This window comes from Asterias rubens, chromosome 4 (genome assembly GCF_902459465.1).
Source record: "Asterias rubens chromosome 4, eAstRub1.3, whole genome shotgun sequence".
NCBI lineage: Eukaryota > Metazoa > Echinodermata > Asteroidea > Forcipulatida > Asteriidae > Asterias > Asterias rubens.
Window position 1 is genome coordinate 19,574,530 of NC_047065.1, and position 21,964 is coordinate 19,596,493.

The 21,964-nt window shown below is 39.7% G+C and overlaps 1 protein-coding gene across 1 annotated transcript in view; it reads left to right on the plus strand.

Annotated features, from left to right (window-relative positions):
* Nucleotides 1–719: 719 nt before the first annotated feature.
* Nucleotides 720–21,964, plus strand: part of LOC117289159 — a 33,464-nt gene continuing 12,219 nt past the window's right edge. The window contains exons 1-8 of the mRNA XM_033770156.1: nt 720–868; nt 2,332–2,396; nt 7,909–8,187; nt 8,646–8,831; nt 12,876–12,938; nt 14,463–14,516; nt 16,751–16,840; nt 18,641–18,742. Coding sequence (XP_033626047.1) covers nt 724–868; nt 2,332–2,396; nt 7,909–8,187; nt 8,646–8,831; nt 12,876–12,938; nt 14,463–14,516; nt 16,751–16,840; nt 18,641–18,742 — 984 coding nt within the window. The 5' untranslated portion in view covers nt 720–723. The remainder of the gene's footprint in view (nt 869–2,331; nt 2,397–7,908; nt 8,188–8,645; nt 8,832–12,875; nt 12,939–14,462; nt 14,517–16,750; nt 16,841–18,640; nt 18,743–21,964) is intronic.

The following is a 21,964-nucleotide window of genomic DNA, read 5'->3' on the forward strand; positions in this document are numbered from 1 at the left end:
GTCATTAAGTTTGGGATGTAGGCCCTAGCCAACAAGAACTCGCTGTAACTATTGGGTTATGTTCCCCAACGACGAGTAGCTTACACACTGCTGCTTTAATTTCATTTTCTATTTCCACAAAACAACTTCATACGGTCATGGCAAATTCGTGAACTCTTGTCTGTACATATACATGTACAATGTATATCTTTTGTTGGGGGGGGGGGGGGGTAAAATGCTAGGCTTGGATGGGTTATTGGGGGAGAGGGGGGTAACCCTATGGCCGTTCGCCAGCCGAAGTTGTATCAAAACACGTGAGTTTTTCAGCCTGGGCCCATATACATGTACATGTATAAAGCCCGGAAGCGCACAAACTTGCTAAGCACATAAATTAATTGTTAAACAGAAACTGCTAACCAGCCAAAATTACATTAAACTTACATTGATTTGACTGGTGCCCCCACTCAAGTTTGTCATTAGCGAAAAATGGGTCAAGCAGTATTTTCTGCTAAACAGCTTTATGAAATTGGGCCCATGGCTAAATGAAAACTATCACAGTACCAACCCTTTACGATTCTTTAACAAGCCCAACCCCAACATGATCTGTTTTAGATAGTTTTACTTTGTGAAATTGTGAGTTGGTCTATAATCCCTCCCACTTTCCATAAGAACACGCCCCTTGTGTACGACACAAGGTGCCGCTCATCATCAACAGAGGGCGTACTTCCGAATTAGTTTTTCAAAATGGCGAATGCTGCAAGTCCGGAAGTGGATTTTTCCGCTGAAGGAGTGCGGGATTTTATTATAAAACATGGTGGGAAAGTCAGCAATGTTGCCGTGGTGGGACACTTCATGGCCTATCTACGGCACCCCGACAAGGAAGTTAAAGGTATGGATCTAGGATCACCTTAATGCATGTTTGCAAACACAATTGACTGAATAAGTTTTGTTGTTTGTTTACTCGGCTCGTCTGACGTCTGACTCTGACATTTCTGTGACTCCGATCTGAAGCATTGACTTAATCAGGAGCACTGAATCTGGTGACACACCCAATTATGACTAGACACCGACGGCAGTGAAAATTGTGAATATTAGTGAAACAGCAACGTTAATATAAAAACTTTATTATTAATACAGTGCCAATATAAACTGTTCTCATGTACTTTTTACTTGAAAGTTGAATGAATACTGTCCTTTATTATTTAATAATATTATTAATAATTATTAGGGATTCCATTATTAATATCCTTAATATTAGTTAGGCCCTACTCGTCGAACATGATATTAAAGGTTTATATCGCGAATAGCAAAATATCAAGAGAGGTCGCTGTTGAACCCACACAAACAAAGGTAATATAAATAGGCGTTGTGTGCGGGAGTCGTAGAAACTGCATAGAAACCGCCCCATATTCCTTCCCACAATGCATTGCCTAGATTTTTCCCCCAGTTGTCACTCGCCTCAGACCATTAGTAGGCCTACTCTATTCCCAATTACGAAAATGTGCAACCTCCTGTCTGTTGGTGTAATTGTATTAACTAAATTCGAGGCAAATCGCTTCATTATATTTTATTACACAGTCATGAGATTAGTATTAGGCCTATAGTACTAGTACACAAATATTGACTGCGTCGAGTGCTATGCTTAAAACTACGACTCCCGAGGTGATCCCCGGAGCGTTCCGAGGGAAAATGGAAAGGTTCTGGGATCACCGAGGGAGTCAGAGTTTTAACCATAGCACGAGTTAAAGCAGTCAATATTTGTTTTATAACACCCCATCAGATTTGAGGTGGGTAAAAAGACGTCTGGACCCTGCACGCTGTGTGATAGACATCGGACTATCACACTGCAAACGAGATGCAATCACACGGCCGCCGTATAGTAAAACTAAGACAAACACAATGTAGGTCATGTGACGCGCTCTAAACCAATGAAAAGGCAGAATATTTGTAAGGGGTGTTATAATAGTAATGATTACTGAAGAATACTAACTTTTTACCCAATTGAGATAAATCTTCTATTTAAAATTTAAAGTTTTTTTTTTCAAGTTAAAACATTTTAAAAAAAAATTGTTTCAACTCAATAATGAAGTATTGTTTCTTTTAATTACAATTTTGATCTTGTCACAAAATTCTGTAAATATGATGAGCTACACAAGCCCTGTTGTCGTGTCAGGTCTGTTTTTTTGGGGGGGGGGGTATGGCCTTAAAATTGCTAGACAAAATTGTTCCCTGTCTGTGCCTGCTAGACTCTAGAGGGGAAACTACTCAAATCCCTTGCATATGCAACACGTGTACCTTTCATTTTGGTTGGTAAGAAGTTTGTAACAAACTAATTTTATGTTTTGTTGGCAGAGGCAAACCGGAAGAAATTTAGAGAGTACATGAATGAAGTTGCGGTAATAAAGAAAGATGAAAAGGTGAGGCTTTGAACATTAGTTGTAGGCAATTACTCGGGTGGGATTCAAACCCATGACCTATGACCCATGGCATTCCAGATGTATTATAAACTACATACATCACATGTATTACATGTAGACCACCGAGACTGCCCGGTAACTAGAGGCAGTTTGAATCCTATATTAAAGATGCTATGTCAGATCTTTGGCCGATTTGACCCAACAATTTTGATTTAAAATTCAATAGGTATTTTGAAGGGCGGCGAGAAAATTTTAAGCTTTCATTTGAGCCATTGCTAGAAAAAGTCCGCCAATTATAAGTAGCAGTGAAATAAAGTGCTCAAAATTAGTTTTTGTCGGGATCCTGACAATATATCACGTGACCAATTCTTATGTGTTTTATAAAAAAAACATTTAAAATTTTTGTCATGGTTCCTGACTATTAAAAGTAAAAGTTTAACTTGTTATTCGTTAGAGCGGGTGATACTCTTTGAAATACCATTCACTCAAAAAAAATCAATTTTTTAGTGCTGGGGGCCAAAAATCTGACATATATAGCATCTTTAATTTAGCAGTGGGTACCACAATACAAGTGAAGCGAAAGTTGTGTTGTACCCTTGTGGTTCTGGCCTGGTCCTGAGGCAGCACCATGCAATCATACACATTGCATCTCCTCAAGATTTTTCAAAACAGTGAGTCAATCTTGACCCACCTGTTTACAAGTTCAGTCAAAGCATTCTGAAATTAAAAAAGTCTTTTATTTTTGTTTATTATTCTATTAGGCCTATAGCGATTTTTGCTGTTATTTGGTTTGCGTATCGGCCACAATTTGCCTGTACCCTCCGGCAGCAATTGACAGGTTTCAGCCTGGTGAGGGAGCACCTAGTCTTGGTTCAAGACATTCTTGTTTGCCTACACTTTACATACATGTAATGTATGCACACTCGACGCTGCACACGTTGCACTATCCCGACGATAGAGGGCGTTTCTGTAAGCCGCAATCCCACCAGGAGTTGTTTTGGAATGTGGTGTGGTGGGGTGATCTGGAAGCTTTTTCATCAACGCTCGCTATTAATTGAAAGTATTGTGCGCGGCTAGGAGAAGCGGCATGGGGGATCACGATAGTTGAATGATAGTGAATAACACTGTCTTGTACCAAGACTAGGGAGGACCCAGCGTGTTAGCAGTGATGCATTAATACATTATAGGGGCCACTGTTTATTGTGTACTTGAAGAAATCAACGTTCGTCCATGCTCTGAATAGTCAATGTTCAAAGCTGTATGCCCAAATTCTTCCTTCAACTGTTTTAAAATAACTTACATGACTCATGTTACACATTGTATACTAATGGGCTGAAGATCCACACAGACTGCAGTTCCTCGCAGGGGGGGGGGGGGGTTCTTTGTAGATCAAATTGACACGTCTATTCTCCACTTCAATGCCACTAGTCATTAACACTGGGCTTTAGTGTAGATATTGACCTGGTCTCTGTGCTGTGTTTGGTGGTGGAATATCTGTTTCAGGCGGACTGGCCGGGATTTTAACCAAAAGAGGAAGTCCCCACTAAACTACCCAGCTCTGGATGGTGTCCAAACGACGCCAAAATCGACGGCGCTTATTACTCTCTGTGGTCTGCGGACTCTGAAGGATATACGAGACATTCGATTGGTTGTGACAGGCAGGATACCAGTCCTTGTACGCATTTTGGTTCGACCGACTGTAGGACACGCATTGCAGTTACGGGCTGATGTTTTCCATTTTAGATTTCTATTTGGTGTGCGTAATTCAAAATAAAAAAGACAGACAGTGACCAGGTCAAAATCACCTGTCATGTGCACAAGTTTGATACTGACCTACGGAGTTTTGTCTAAAGATTGTAAACTTAAAGGGGCTGGACACTATTTGTAATTACTCAAAATAATTGTTAGCATGAAAACTTACTTGGTATTGAGCAGTGGAGAGCTGTTGATAGAAAACATTGTGAGAAACTGCTCCCCCTGAAGTAACATAGTTTTTTAGAAAAAGGTAATTTCTCACTCAAAAAATAAATATTCAGGCCTGAAGCCTTTTTAAAGGCAGTGGACACTATTGGTTATTGTCAAAGACTAGCCTTCACAGTTGGTGTATCTCAACATGTGCATAAAATTAAAAAACCTGTGAAAATTTGAGCTCAATCGGTCATCGAACTTGCAAGATAATAATGAAAGAAAAAAACACCATTGTTACACGAAGTTGTGTGCGTTTAGAATAGATGGTTGATTTCGAGACCTCAAGTTCTATACCTGAGGTCTCTAAATCAAATTCGTGGAAAATTACTTCTTTCTCGAAAACTATGGCACTTCAGATGGAGCCGTTTCTCACAATGTTTTATACCATCAACCTCTCCCTATAACTCGTCACCAAGAAAGGTTTTATGCTAATAAATATTTTGAGTAATTACCAATAGTGTCCACTGCCTTTAAGGCATCTGAAAGCACTCAAATTTGTGCAACGAAGGTGTTTTTTTCTTTTACTGTTCTCTTGCAAATTCGATGAGCAATTGAGCCAAAATGTTCACAGGCTTGTTGTTTTATGCATGTATTGGGACACACCAAGTGAGAGTACTGGTATTTGACAGACTTGACCAAAGTTGCCCAGTGCCTTTAAAACTTACAGATGTCATTTAGAAGGAGGAATAGGCCTATAAGAAGAACCATTGACTGTTGGATAATGACAACCTAAATGAGAGAAGAAAAGAATGGCGACAAGGTCTTTATAAGTGCGTACTCGTAAAAAAGCGCTTCTAATTTTTTTTGCCAACAACTGTATGATTCAAACTTTTACCATGTCTCTCCATGTCTTAATGGCCAAGTGATCTTCTTTCAACAAATCAAAATGGATAAACTGTCTGGTTTATTTATGAATAAATTAATATTTTCATAATTAAAACAATACAGTATACCTAAAAAGGATCAGAAATTAATATCCCTCCTTCCGGTCCAGCCTCAGTTAAGATAAATTTGAACAGAAAGAAGACACTGTACTGAGGTAAAGCTGCACTTCTAAGGTTGAAGTATTTTTTACCAGAAAGGAAAAGAAGGCTGTTGGTTTCTGTTTCCATTCATGAAGTGGCTCTGTCATAAAATAAGGAAGTTAGCATGTAAAATTTGATCAATATCACACGGGTAGGTATTCAATTCACAAAGCAATGTACAATGTATTGATTGGAAAGCCAAGCTTCTACGAGTGTTGCGTTACACCCTGGTTGAACTGTCTAAGGATGTGTAGCCGAGAGCCGTCAGAGGAGCCGAACATGGTAAGACAACGCTAATCAGCAGCCTTCCAATGAGCCCATGAGTTTCCCCTCTATCCTCATCCCGGGATTAAACTATTTGTCGAACTGGAGCCTGTTGATGCTTGTTTAATTCCGATGGTTTAGATTGCTAAGTTCACAGCCTGGTGTGTGGCACCATGCGGCAAGAATCCACTCATGTCGTGAAGTGTAGTGTCGGTAGTACTTCCTTGTTTTATAAATATTGTTTGTCAGGAGATGTCTAATCAAATCATACAAGGCTTTTATGAAATGTGTGCAGTGAAGTTGTTGGAGGCTCTAATTTGTTAGTTTATAGGAACACGTTGCCTTGGATCGGTTGAGTTGGTCTTTGAAAAGCGTTTGTAACCGTTTGTTATAAAATGCATAGGCCCTATATGGGTAGAAAGATGTTGTTAAAGTAGAATACAATGATCCACACAAACATGCCTGGAAATTGCACGGTTTTCGTTTTACCTCGTCGACTAACACGGTCTGCCATTTATGGGAGTCAAATTTTTGACCCCCATTATTGTGTTAGTTCGCACAATAAAAGGAAAACCACGCAATTTTGAGGCAAACTTGTGTGGATCATTGTATTCTACTTTGAAAACATCTTTCCACCCATGCATTTAAACAAAAATTGTTACAATCGCTTTTTACAGACCAACTCGTCCGATCCAAGGCAACGTGTTCCTTTAAGTAGACTTGCAACAGGGCTGGTATTTGAGGGGAAAATCCACAAGACTGTAGTACGTAGCTCATAATCTTTACTGAGGATTTTATTTACAAGACAAGAATCAAAATGTGAAGAGACTAGAATCCAAATGAGAACACAGTGTAATTAAATTTAAACAGAGAAAATTCATCTCCGACTGTTTTAAGGGTGTATCGAAAGACATCCGTGAGACTCAAACTCAACATTTGAAAATCATTCTTTTGAAACAAAAATGTTGAATTAATAAACGGGACACTGAACTTGTCAAGTCTTGTGCTTTACTACTGGCCGAGATTGAAACCACTTTCCAAAAAAATTCATTACTCCTATTGGTGGAGAGCGCGTCACGTGGGGGTGCTTAAACCTTTGATAATGACCAGCTGGAGCTGTTTATAACAAGCTGGCTTCCGCGTGTCGGGTGCGCAAGATCATCACGCGGAATGCAATTCATAGCTATAGTAACAGCGTGTAATCTAAGCGCGCGCATAATCTTAGCATGCGCGCGTACACACAACCCACGGGCATCGAACAGATTCTTCACAAAGTTTTGGAAAAACATATTTCAAACCTCGAATTTTCAACTGTCATAGTGTCTGTAATTGTATTTTTTTAACGTTATTTAACAAAAGGGCATTTATGAATGGGAATAAAAGAGTAGTGACTCGTTCTTAAATGTGCGTTTAAAACCTTGCTAAAGGTTCGGCTCGGACCTTTATCACACAGCAATTCGACCCTGCCAGTTTTAAACGGCTGTGTAAGAACTCGTCGCTACCCTTATATTCCCTTATGTATGTACCTCTATCTATGTAAGTACAATGTGTGTACAATGTTTTATTTCTTGGCTTTTGTTTTCCTGTGTGGTTCAAGATATCTTCCTTTTGAAGAATACTCTTTTGATTGTGTTTTTCAGTTGGTAACCTAATTTGAATGTTAAGAGAAAGATCTTTCGGGGACAAGTCTTTTTCTGTTTCAGGGTCCAGACTTTGGAACAGTCTCCCTGTAAACCTTCGTAATGCCTAGTGTAAAAATGTTTTAGAAGTTTTCAAAAACTTTCCTCTTTCCAAAGGAATTTTAATGTTGCTGGTTTATTTTATTTTTTCTTTGCAAAGCTTTTCCCGTAAGTTTTTATATGTTGCAAATTTTTAATATTCAATTTTTATTGTAAAGCGCATTGGTCTATTTAGGAAATGCGCTATATAAATCTTTTTAATAATAATAATATAATAATAAGAGGATGCTAGGAAAAAGTATTTCAATTTGTAATGTTTGTTATCTGATGTTAATAAAATGGAATTGAGTGGAAGTCGAGTCTGTCATTGTTTGAATAAAAAAAAAACCTTGTTACATATCTATGTGTTTATAGGTTTCCTCAGGCTTGCGGTCTTCAGTGAAGTTCACTTATGATGCACCATTGGTTTCATTACTAGTAACATACAACCATAGTTAATAACAACAATGACTCGTATTTTATAATGATTTCAGCATTTGACAAATAAATAAATGATATTTATTCTTTGTTATTCAGGATGACAAAGTTGTCGTTCTCAAGAGGAAAAAGAAAGAAATGAATTACGGAGACTTCGTGGATCATCCCAAGCTGGTGATCTTCAAGGACAACCCAGCTCAACTTTCCCCGGTCATCTCGGATCCCATACCCATCGTACCGAACCCGACCGAAGAACCAGCTAGACCCCCTAGGAGGAGTGATGATGCTGATAAAACCATTGCCGTGGTTACTGGCCCGTTGGTTACGGATGATGGGATGGCATACACAGGACCTAGAGAGCAAGGAGATGTCTTAAGTGTAAGTTTCTCAGTTGAGATCTTCTCTTTCCAAGGAAGAATTATTGGGTCGTAGTTTTTCCCAGTTTCCAAATTGAATAGTTGGTCCAGTTTGCAGGCTTGGAATTTCATTTTTTTTTTGACAGGGCAAGGCCATTTTAATTTTGCAAAGGGCACTTCCATTGGAGAATCCCAAAGTCTATGGGAAACTTTTGAAAGGGCACCAAGGTGAAGGGAATCAGAGGCTTAAGTGCCCAGCCGTCGATTTCACCCGACCAAACTCTTCCTAACTTAAGATTAATCTTACTATTTAGGACTTAGGACGAGTCCCAACCCTGCACTGTAGCATGCAGACCTGAAGATCTATCCTAAGTTAGGACGAGTTACTCATCCTAAATCGAGATAGGATTAATCCTAGCGATTCGTGAAATCGGCTGCTGTGCATTCAACATCCATTGTCTTATTTAATTTGATTTTCAGACCAAAGAAGGAGAGCGGATTATTGACCAGAAGAGGCAGATTCAGAGCGTGAAGAGCTTTGCCGATATCTTCGACCAAGAGGTGCAATCAAAGAAAGAGGAGGTGGATCGGTTAAAGTCACCGATTAGATCTCCTCAGAAGACGGCGAACAAACGAGAAACATCTGAACAAAACGGGGAGGTCAGTGTAAGTTTTGTGTTTTGTTTCTGTTACTCTATAGCTGTATGGCTATTCAGTACTTTATTCTCTGTGCTGGTGCATTTTGGAGCATTTAGGGATGAACAGAATATCTGCTTTATCCCTATTCTTCGTCTGAGTGGTTTACAAGGATCTTGTGTTTTTGTTCTGACAAGATTCAACACCAGGGCACAATCCCATAGAGCTGCTAAGCACAAACATTTGCTTAGCATGAAATTTATGCCTCGATAAAACTGGATTACCAACCAAATTTTCACGTGATTTTCAGGATAAGCAAACAAGCAATATGCGACAAATGAAAATTTGGTTGGTAATCCTCTTTTTATCCAGGAAGAAATTTCATGCTATTGCTAAACAAATTTGTGTGCTTAGCAGCTCTATGAAATTGTGTCTGATCTCATTACCCTAGGCTCTGGTGATTATGCCTGATCCCATGTTAAAAGCATAATCAGTTTACTAACGTGGCAGTCCTCAGTTTAACCATGGAGGAAGGAAGAGAAGGAGCTCGAACGAAGGGATTTCAAAAGTCGAACCTGTGGTACCGCGGTCGTTTCATGACACCTCGTAATCACCCACATACCTTATACAGACAATGGGCGACCTGGCGTATGTGAGTTCGCGGCTGCGCACTTGGTTCTTCACTCAACTATGGTGTCGTATGTCGTACGTATATAATACAGGAAAAAAAACATATTTGGAGACCTGATAAAAATTGTGTACACATTTGCCCACCAAATCGAAAAACACAATTGAATACCAACCACCCTCGTGTGCTAGTACCCAAATTTTGATCCACCGCTAGTGACCGGAAAGTTGCAAAAATGTAAAAATATGCCATGATGTTTCCGTGAAACACCACAAATGGTAAATGAAAACGTGTATATTCACAATTCTTGTCTTCAATGATTCAACTTTACACGAAGGCAACGGTGCAGAGCGGCAGTACCGCACGTTCTGTACAAAGAAATCTAATCCTGCTCGTTAATCGGCCGTCCAGCTGGAGGTCTCCTATCTTTTTCCACTGGTTAGACAGGGGCATTGTCAGAGTATTCTTTTGTTACTCTGCGATTTTGCGGGTCGTTCGAGCTCCTTCTCTTCCTTCCTTTATGGTTTAACAGATTCAAACAAAATATGTTGTTACATGTAGATTTAAGAAGGTTGGGGTGGTTATGGGTTTCAAGATTCGGTGTAGGATCTTGTGGATTGATTTGGCGGGAGGGGGGAAATAAATGCTTTCTTCCAAAGTCTTTGGAATAATTTTATTATTTCTCTCCTTCGTTTTTTATCACTTCGTGTGATACACCATGTTCTGTGTTTGTGGTGTGATTTTTGTGAGAAAACTAGTTTTTTGATCGGTGGGGAGGGGGGGGGGAGGTATAGAATAGAGTAAAAAGGTAACATCTGCAGGCAATCTCAGTACACAATCCGTGGATCCAGCCTTTTGCAACCACAGTAGAGTTCATCTACAATGTGCTCTATACTTTACGTAAGGTCACAAAGATGTCTAAGTTTCAGAATTAGTCACCAGCTGAATTTACTAGTTGAATATTTAATGTGACTGCCACATGTTCACCAAGAGGAGGGTTCACCCAGCTGAATAGTATAGTGCATTGTATATTGGGGTGGACAGTCCTTTAAAGGCAGTGGACACTATTGGTAATTACTCAAAATAATTACTTGTTAATGAGTAATGGGGAGAGGTTGATAGTGTAAAATATTGTGAGAAACGGCTTCCTCTGAAGTAATGGTTTGATTTCTACGGCACATGCACGCACACACAAAACACGCGCACAGACGCCATCTTGAAGGGCAGATATTTGAACGATGACGTCATATTCAATACTCCTGTTGTTGGCGCTATTAAGGTGTTACAAAATATTATAAATAACTAGGCCTATAGGAAGAGCATGTGTCACTCTACTCCTTGTTCTTCTAGCCAATTAACAATTTCCACAAAGTGGATTGCTCCACACCAAGCAACCTCCCTCTTTCAGCTTCAATGCCCTAATCAAAGCTTCTCAATTAAAACCACCAGGCATTTGAAACAAAAGAAGTTTGATCTCTTGTTTTCTTCATATGCCGCTAATGGGAAAAGCGTGTGATGCTCTACTCCATATTTTAGTAGAAAAATCAACACTTTGCACTAAGTGGATTGCTCCATAATATGTATGCAGGATGAAGCTGCGTATCTTTCAGCGTCAACAACCCAATCAAATATTGATGGCGGACCTCTTCCAGTGAACATAAATCTTTGATGCCTTTCTTTAACACAGCTGTTGCAAGTCACTCTGTGTGACTTCAACCACAACTGCACAGATAAGGCCAAATAAAAATAAAAGTATGTTTAACGTCCTCGTCCGGGTCTTTTTTAGAGGCCGCTTCCTTTTAAAAAAGGTTGTTTTGGGTTTGTTTAAAAAAAAAAAAAAAAAAAAAAAATCATTTGTTATGGTAAAAAAGATCTCAGCAATGTAAATCATTTTGAAAAATAGCCCAGCTGTTAGTATTAAGAAATGTGTCGGGTGGTCATTTTGAAAAAAAATTGCCCTCCTTCCTTTTTGCAAAAAGGACGCTAAACATGTTTTTGTTTGTTATTTGGCCTAACATACACAGATAATGAACTCGGGAAGACCAGAACACCAGAAAATTTGTAATTATTGATGTAATTACCTGCAACATTTTTCCCAGACATGCATAAAAAAAATCTTTATGAGGAAGGAAAAAAAAAAAATCATTATAATTTAGAAGGGTAAGCCATTACCTCTGCTAGCCAGATGTCGAGATGGATCGCTCGTTTCGGAGTTTTGCACAATCTACACGGTGTGAAATCTTATGAATACTAAATGAGGGAACTGCCTATCCCCAGAGATTCCTGAAAGCTATTTGTATTTCTTAGTTACAGTCCAGTGTAGGGGGGGGGGGGTCATTTGCGAAGGCTCTGTGTTTGAGTAATCATTAGTTTATACAGTTAGAAGTCGTTTTTTATTGAATTAATAAACACCTAGGCACTGTATGCAGCGCCTGGCAGGGTTATATGTATGCATGACGGGTTTGACGTAACAAGTGATAGTGATCGGTTGGAGAGAGTGCAGTAACCTGACGTGATGATAGACGCAGATGGTGTGTAGTTCAGATGGTGGGTTGGTCTAGCTCAGGAAACTGGGTACAATTCACTGTCTGTATTTCCTGAGTCTGGATTGATGTCTGTGTTTAAACTTGTAACACAATCAAATAACTAAATAAGATGTTACATGTAGTTTTAATGTTAAAGCTGCACTGATAATAAACTTTCAGACCAATCCTGTGAAGAACAATACTTCCATCCACTTACTGTGCATGCAATTACGCAGAGCAACAAAGGCAATGGTCTCTGTTGCCCTGATCTTTGCCTTGGTGCCTCTTCAAATGTTACCCATACTGTGTGAGATTTTCCAATGGAAATGCCCCTGCAAAATGAAAATGGACATGCCGTCTCAAAGATGGAATGCTGGGCCTGTGCCGTAAAAGTCAAGAAAATTGCATTTGAAGAACTACAAAATTTCAAATGTATTAATGAAGGGTGTACTTCTGGTAATTAATCCACAGTGGACCACTATTAAATGGCACACTGATTTACTCTTTTAAATCTGCGTTGAGTATATCTTTAAAATATTATGTCCGCAATGGTTGCAATTGTAATATGATATGATTTCCATTGTGTATTTATTACAATCACGGCGTGGTCTTCCTACGTAAAGAAGTTACCCTACAAAATAGTCACACCAGGAAGCACTTTACAACCAAAACAGGGCTGGATGTGTTCTGGACATGATTTCATATAACGACATTCAGGTAGATTTACTCAAAATTTATGCATTTCTGTTAAATTACACTTTACACATGTGGCATGGTGTACCCCCCCCTTCCCCCTATTGTGTCTTCATATAAAGGATCTGGGAATCTTTAGAGGCTTTTAGTACATTGTGTACAATAGGAATTTCTTATCACCTAAACATTAAGACTTTGACATTTTTTGGGTCCGGATTTATTTTTCAGGCAACGAGGCAAGAGGAAGGGCAAGGCTCATTAAAGGATGACGATACAGCGGCCATTATCTCGGTGAGTTACTTTTTAAAATTCTTTTATGACCGGTATCCTGCTCGTTTTCTGCTAAGTGGGAAATTGTTAAACAATATTTACTGATTAAGCACCATAATACATCATGTACATCAAGCAATTTCCTATGTATTATTTTTATTGAAACATAATGTTAAAATACACACATTTTTTAATCACCCATTTCATTATTCAAACACGTACATGTGCATCTATGAAACTGAGATTTCTGACAAAAAATTATAGTTCTGATAACTTATAAGTCCACAAATTCACTACTCAAAGGCTTGCTTCATGTAGCTAGCTCAATGCTTTGCCTTTTGGTTTTGACAATCAATGGAGCCAGTTTGCCAAAGTGGTAAATTGCTGATCTTCAAGAAAAACCTAAATCCTTAAATACTTAAAGTGTGGTCGCAACTTTTGTAAGCAGGAACAGGCGACAAGAGTTTTTTATATGATGGGAAATGGTCTAACGAGCATGAGTAGGCCGTTGAGGCAGCCCATCCCAAGTGCCTTTGGTGCAAGCGCTGGGACCGAGCAAAGGAATTAGGCCTGAGGTTCAGAATATGAAATACCAATAACTTTCAAACTAAGCCTTTCCTTTTCTATCACTGTAGAATCATAATGAGACCCCCATGGGAAATGTTACGAGGCACTCTAGTATTCATTCGATGTTCCAACTGTATATTTATTCTTGTCCGAAATTAAATGACTGTCCCAACACACTCAGATTAATGGTGGCAGTTTCACACCATTCTCGGAGCAGTCGCGGGTTTGTAGGTCTGACTTCACCCTCTCTCTCATTCTCTCGTCATAATCTGGGGACCCGGTGGTGGAGTCCAACCTAGATCTGTCTCGTTACACTCCAGCGATTTCTGATTACGACTTGTATCCTAATTCGATTCGTACCAGTGCCTTCATCCCAGGGCCCACCGCGTGATTTTCAATTCTTAGCGTTACTTCAAATTGCCACCTCGGCATCGCTGATGTGTCGAACCTCACGGGTTGTCGTCATTTGTCAGAACATGCCGAAACACGTGTTAGGAGCGGCTTGTTTAGATTGAGACGATGTTAGTATGAAATCAGACAGTCAGTGGGGAATTTGTATTATTATTTTGTTGGTTAGAAAGTTTCTGGGTCTCGAAGGAACGCTGATGAGTTTCAGAAAGTGTGATGTTCAAGTGTTGATGATTATTCTTCGAGTCATTCCACAAAGTTCATCTCAAGTTAATCAGGACCCAATGTCATGGCTCTGCGCTCTGTAAGCAAATAATCTGCGCTTACGGAAGCAGCCGGAGTTAAGTGGGGCTCACTATAATGGATCTGCGCGTCGTAAGCAAATAATGTTCTCTCATGGCGTGTGCATTCAGAGAATCCCAAAAATAAAAACTGATATTTTGTCTTAAGATTGTCTCAACAAATTGAACACCAAAGCCTGATTGGTAACACAAGCCTCTAGAGGAAAACAATCAGCCAACTGTGAAAACTTACTTTTTATGGAATTGTTACCACTTTTTGTGAAAAAAGCCTGACTCTTCCAGAAACAGCCTTAACTGTGAGGATGCATTATTAGTACCACAGGTAAAACGGCAGCATGCAACTTCTTCATAATCATAGTGTTTTTATAGTTGTGGTAGTGTTTGTTCATTAACTTTGATGTTTTAAAAGATTTGATCATTTTTCGTTTTTTTGTCAAGAAAGATACAATAGAATGTTTATTTGTTGAGAAAACAGCTAAAGAATGTAACATTAATCTCAGTGAGAGTGAGTACCAACCACATCTCATGCTGTATTGAGCCCAGCATTCAGACGTACACCAATGAAATCTCCAAAAGACACCCGTGCATGTAATCTTTGGAGATTCAAATTCGTTGACATACTTTTATTGATTTCTTCCTACCGATGGGGCACTTCAGACAAAACCATTTTTCAAGATGCTTATTTCCATTGTCTTTAAAATGAGTACATTATGCTTTCGGATAAAAACGTTTTCTTTCCGGGGTCATTACCAAAGTGTGATCCAGTTGTTTGTACCTTTTAACTTTTCCCGCCTATTTTTAAGACCCATCGAAATGTTGTGTTCAATTTGTGCATGCAAAATTGTAAAACTGCTGATTGTTAATTTGTAACTCGTCCAACATATTTATTTGGAACAAATGAGCAAACAGGACACAACAGTTAACAGTTCCTTGTTTACATGTAGCAGAGCGTTACGTATAATATTTCCTGCATGGTCTGTTTGGCGGTTTCATTGCAATGGTCTGGAGCATTGGACAAACATCGGCATTTTCGGAACCACAGTTTGGGCTCCAGCTCCAGCTTGAAATCTGTCTGAAATCTTTTAAGCAGTGTACACTTTGCACAGTGTTTCAAACTCTAAATGTATCATGGAGCCTGAGCCCAAGCCAATGTTTGGAAAACACCCTGTGCAAGCGCTGTGGTCAAGTGTTAAGACAACTGCTCTATAATTGCAAAGGTTGTGGGTTCGAATCCCACCTTAGAAGCTTAGCTGTGATGTTTCTTTTCACAGGGAAAGTACTGAGTATCAGTAGTTCTTTCAAGCAAACACAGTTGTATGGGTAAATCAGTAAAAACCAGTTCTCCAATGCAAATTTAGCATAAATATGATTTAAAGTGACTGCCTATTGGGCTGTTGCTGTTCAGCGTTGGTAATGCTAAAGAATAGACTTGTTTTAGTCTAGCTATAGTTAGCCACAGCCATAGTCGGACAGTACATTTAGAAACTGTACATTACATTCAAATGGCTTTGAAACCTTTAACTATTTGATGCTGCAAGTCTAAAATTCATCTTCATGCATACATCATAAGATTCAACTCCTTGAAACTGCTGGTCAAGTATCACTTAAAGTGTTGTTTGTTTCCTTCAGGCGTTAAAGAGAGACCTAGGCTCAAATTGAGTTTTGTGATCCATTCATGAAAATGAGAACAATTTACAAGGCTCTGAGCCTCTGATCTAATGGTGTCAAATACCACTTTGGTGTAAAAAACCACTTCTTGTAGCTTTTTAATAAAAAAATTGTCAATGGCATAACGTGACAATAACAATCCAATAATTGTTTCTACATTTTTGTGTGGGAGCGTTTATTTAATTCCTATATTATTTTGATGGTTTCCAATCAAACTGCATTGGATTTGACCATGTAACTGCATTTTTGAGCTTTAATACCTCTTTGAAATGTGACCAATTTTGTTCTTCAAATTTTGCTCTCAAAGGGTATCAAATAATTTACATCATTTGATTGTAATTTGTTTCCCAACTTGAGTGCAAAATGAGTGCATCGCAAAGCTACATTAGAACTTCAAATAATGTGCTGGGTTACGCATGGTGCCGAGAAGGTTCCATAAATGTGTGAGATTTGTGCAATCTGTTGTCTATATGACTGTTCATTTAGCCGGCATTCTATGAATGTATTTGTTCATTGTACATAATTGTCAAAAATGTGCTGTTGATTTTTGTAGTAAAAGCAAGAAATATTATTTTCTCTAATCTTAACTGTTTGTTTTTTACAGAGTAGTTTAATTTCCTTCATTTGTGTAGATCTAATTCCAGGGCCCAATCTCGTGGCACTTCTTGCTTCTTGGATTGTATCATAATTGCAAAAATTTGAGGGGAGACGTAGAAGCGAAAAAAACATTTTGCTTCAGCCAACACTGTCAAAGTCTAAGATCTTTATGCGCACTAAAACGAAGCATACAGGCCAGTGTCATGAAATTGGGCCCACCTTATGATTCATTTTAGATTGTTCCCCATAACCATTCTCTCTTTTTTTCTGTCCCGTTACCTATTGTGGTAGCCTGGACTCCAGTCCAGTGGTACAATGCAATCTATTAGCAGTGAAGCCAGCACATCTTGTAGTACTGATACCATTATGCATTGGCAACAGGTAAAACTGTGTATTCGGACACTGTTAACTTGCCACCCATCCATGTTTTTGTGGCTGCATCTCCCCCCCTCCACCGTTGGTTGAGCTTTTTAAGGTGTTTGCATGTGAAGCTGTTCTTGTACTCGTTGTTCATTTTGAGCAAATCTTTCTAGCTTTCTCATGTTTCTTGTTTACTAAATAAATAAAATTGTTAAGCCTGGTTCATTTTTCCTGTGAATGATTCATGCGAAGCGGATTCGACGTCACAGCTTTGTTTTCGCTGCGAATGTTTCAGAAGAGTTGAGCACCAAATTGTTGATAGCAGAAGTGTGTCGTAAAAAGTTGCATTGCATTTCCATTCGCAGGAATTTAAACCAGGCTATACTTAGGCCTCATAGACCTTACATGCACATGGTGTCTCTGCAGTTTAGATTTACTGCGAGCTCACAATGAGGTTACTCATTGATCTATTTGTGTGTACAGATGAACTAGTATCTTTGTGTTTCTATTGTTTTATCTAAGATAGTGGCATTATGACGCCAATAAGGTCTTAAATCGCTTTGTTTGTTCATTGCATGCAAGTTCCCATCCATTGTTGCTACATGCTGTTATTGCTTCAGGTATAAACAATGCATGTGTGTGTGACCTCTATGTTTAAGATTTTGCTTCATTTTATCGTTCATAATTCATCGTTCATAATTTCATCATTCATTACATCAGAGCAAGCATTGCCCTAGTTCTTCCTCTGCAAATAATCATTTAACAATAATCAGTAATGGATGTTCACAGAAAGGACAATCGAGAACATTGCAGATGGGGTGTTGGACTTGTGATTCTGAAACCTGCCGATACTATTATCATCAAGCTTGTTAAAAATTGTGGTGTTGTGTATACTTTTCTTTCATTGTGCTTGCAAAGTGGTGAATAATTTTGCACAAATAAGGTGTTCTCAAATTTTTTGTAATTGAGTGACGCCCGGTTTATAATTTCTGTGTATGCAATGTGAATTTTGACGGCACAAATTCGCAAGGAATAGTTCGCGTCAGTTGACTTGTGCTAAGCTCCTGTGAAACATTCGCTGCAAAAACATCAATGTGACGCCAAAACTCGCTTCACACTCACATTCGCAGGAAGTATGAACCAGGCTTTAGTGAGAAGCAACTTTGCATTGGTACATTCCTTAAAGTTTAATAATATACACCAAGAAATAAGTGGTTCTTTCTGTAGGATTTTTGCCCTATCGTTGGTGTCAGGTGACTCTAGAATCTACAAATCCTGGAGTTCGGCATACCCGACATCGTTTTTTTTTTACTTTTTCATTTTCTGCTTTGTTTAATAACAAAAAGCTCCACCAGCTTGTTGCAGTTTATGCTTTTGCAGAGTTAGGATGCCAAACATTAATCTTGTTTTTACATTGATTCTTGATATGGGTTTATTTATTGACTTGTTCTGATACGTGTCCGGGTATCTTTTCGATGACTCAAAATTGTTGTTAGTGAGTTATTTGGATTCTGTTTTTTCAGTGGAACTTTATCATACTACAGCTATGTTTGTCGGATTCCCTGTATCCACAATGACACTGATGGTTTAATTCTCATTTCATATAAAGTTACCAGACTATTTTCATTCCAGCCTCAATTTGGGCAAAATTTGTTTGAATGGGAAAACAAAAAAGATGGCCGCACCATGATAAAAGTATATTTGTAACCAATTTTTACAGTGATGCACAAGCCATTATTATCTCATCCCCCAATTGGGTATGAGGTTGTGGCTAATCCAATCCATGTGTGCTAAAGAGCTTCTTTAATTAATTATTTACAGTTGGAGCCCCTGGAACACCAATGGATGATGGAAGCTGCCAAGGCAAACTTAACTGCATTATCAAATCTCCTCAAACAGGACATTTCATTGGCAGGGAAAAAGGTAATATATTAAATATCGTTTGTACAGCCCCCACCCCTGAAGTCTTCCCTTTCTTCATAGTTTTGATGGACGGGTTTAGTGGTTCTTTAAAGACACTGGACACTATTGGTAATTGTCTAAGACCAGTCTTCTCACTTGCTGTATCTCAACATGTGCATAAAATAACAAACATGGGAAATTTGAGCTCAATCGGTCATCGAAGTTACGAGATAATAATGAAAGAAAAAAAAACACCCTTGTCACACGAGGTTGGGTGCTTTCAGATCCTTAATTTCGAGACCTCAAATTCTAAATTTGACGTCTCGAAATCAAATTCGTTGAAAATTACTTCTTTCTCGAAAACTACATTACTTCAGTGGGAGCCGTTTCTCACAATGTTTTATACTACCAACAGCTCCCCATTACTCAATACCAAGTGAGGTTTTATGCTAATAAATATTTTGAGTAGTTACCAATAGTGTCCACTGCCTTTAAAATAAGAATGACAAAGCAGATGACAGGCCTTGGTTTACTTGGAGACTATGGTCTTCATTGCCCTGGGCCCAATTTCATAGAGCTGCCTAGCACAAAAAATTGCCTAGGCTAGGCTAAAATGATAGATATATGGGAGTGTGGTCATTGCCAGTGTTGCAGCCACGATAGGCAAAAATGATAGATATGCGAGTGTGGTCATTGCCAGTGTTGCAGCCACGATAGGCTAAAATGATAGATATGGGAGTGTGGTCATTGCCAGTGTTGCAGCCACGATAGGCTAAAATGATAGATATGGGAGTGTGGTCATTGCCAGTGTTGCAGCCACGATAGGCTAAAATGATAGATATGGGAGTGTGGTCATTGCCAGTGTTGCAGCCACGATGGGCTAAAATGATAGATATGGGAGTGTGGTCATTGCCAGTGTTGCAGCCACGATAGGCTAAAATGATAGATATGGGAGTGTGGTCATTGCCAGTGTTGCAGCCACGATAGGCAAAAATGATAGATATGGGAGTGTGGTCATTGCCAGTGTTGCAGCCACGATAGGCTAAAATGATAGATATGGGAGTGTGGTCATTGCGAGTGTTGCAGCCACGATAGGCTAAAATGATAGATATGGGAGTGTGGTCATTGCCAGTGTTGCAGCCACGATAGGCTAAAATGATAGATATGGGAGTGTGGTCATTGCCAGTGTTGCAGCCACGATAGGCTAAAATGATAGATATATGGGAGTGTGGTCATTGCCAGTGTTGCAGCCACGAAAGGCTAAAATGATAGATATGGGAGTGTGGTCATTGCCAGTGTCGCAGCCACGATAGGCTAAAATGATAGATATGGGAGTGTGGTCATTGCCAGTGTTGCAGCCACGATAGGCTAAAATGATAGATATGGGAGTGTGGTCATTGCCAGCCACGATGGGCTAAAATGATAGATATGGGAGTGTGGTCATTGCCAGCCACGATGGGCTAAAATGATAGATATGGGAGTGTGGTCATTGCCATCCACAATGGGATAAAATGATAGATATGGGAGCGTGGTCATTGCCAGCCACGATGGGCTAAAATGATAGATATGGGAGTGTGGTCATTGCCAGTGTTGCAGCCACGATAGGCTAAAATGATAGATATGGGGTGTGGTCATTGCCAGTGTTGCAGCCACGATAGGCTTAAATGATAGATATGGGAGTGTGGTCATTGCCAGTGTTGCAGCCAGGATAGGCTAAAATGATAGATATGGGAGTGTGGTCATTGCCAGTGTTGCAGCCACGATAGGCTAAAATGATAGATATGGGAGTGTGGTCATTGCCAGTGTTGCAGCCACGATAGGCTAAAATGATAGATATGGGAGTGTGGTCATTGCCAGTGTTGCAGCCACGATAGGCTAAAATGATAGATATGGGAGTGTGGTCATTGCCAGTGTTGCAGCCACGATAGGCAAAAATGATAGATATGGGAGTGTGGTCATTGCCAGTGTTGCAGCCACGATAGGCTAAAATGAAAGATATGGGAGTGTGGTCATTGCCAGTGTTGCAGCCACGATAGGCTAAAATGATAGATATATGGGAGTGTGGTCATTGCCAGTGTTGCAGCCACGATAGGCTAAAATGATAGATATGGGAGTGTGGTCATTGCCAGTGTTGCAGCCACGATAGGCTAAAATGATAGATATGGGAGTGTGGTCATTGCCAGTGTTGCAGCCACGATAGGCTAAAATGATAGATATGGGAGTGTGGTCATTGCCAGCCACGATGGGCTAAAATGATAGATATGGGAGTGTGGTCATTGCCAGCCACGATGGGCTAAAATGATAGATATGGGAGCGTGGTCATTGCCAGCCACGATAGGCTAAAATGATAGATATGGGAGTGTGGTCATTGCCAGCCATGATAGGCTAAAATGATAGATATGGGAGTGTGGTCATTGCCAGCCACGATGGGCTAAAATGATAGATATGGGAGCGTGGTCATTGCCAGCCACGATAGGCTAAAATGATAGATATGGGAGTGTGGTCATTGCCAGCCATGATAGGCTAAAATGATAGATATGGGAGTGTGGTCATTGCCAGCCATGATGGGCTAAAATGATAGATATGGGAGTGTGGTCATTGCCAGCCATGATAGGCTAAAATGATAGATATGGGAGTGTGGTCATTGCCAGCCATGATAGGCTAAAATGATAGATATGGGAGTGTGGTCATTGCCAGCCATGATGGGCTAAAATGATAGATATGGGAGTGTGGTCATTGCCAGCCATGATAGGCTAAAATGATAGATATGGGAGTGTGGTCATTGCCAGCCACGATGGGCTAAAATGATAGATATGGGAGTGTGGTCAGTGCCAGCCACGATGGGCTAAAATGATAGATATGGGAGTGTGGTCATTGCCAGCCACGATGGGCTAAAATGATAGATATGGGAGTGTGGTCATTGCCAGCCATGATGGGCTAAAATGATAGATATGGGAGTGTGGTCATTGCCAGCCATGATAGGCTAAAATGATAGATATGGGAGTGTGGTCATTGCCAGCCACGATGGGCTAAAATGATAGATATGGGAGTGTGGTCATTGCCAGCCACGATGGGCTAAAATGATAGATATGGGAGTGTGGTCATTGCCAGCCACGATGGGCTAAAATGATAGATATGGGAGTGTGGTCATTGCCAGCCACGATGGGCTAAAATGATAGATATGGGAGTGTGGTCATTGCCAGCCACGATGGGCTAAAATGATAGATATGGGAGTGTGGTCAT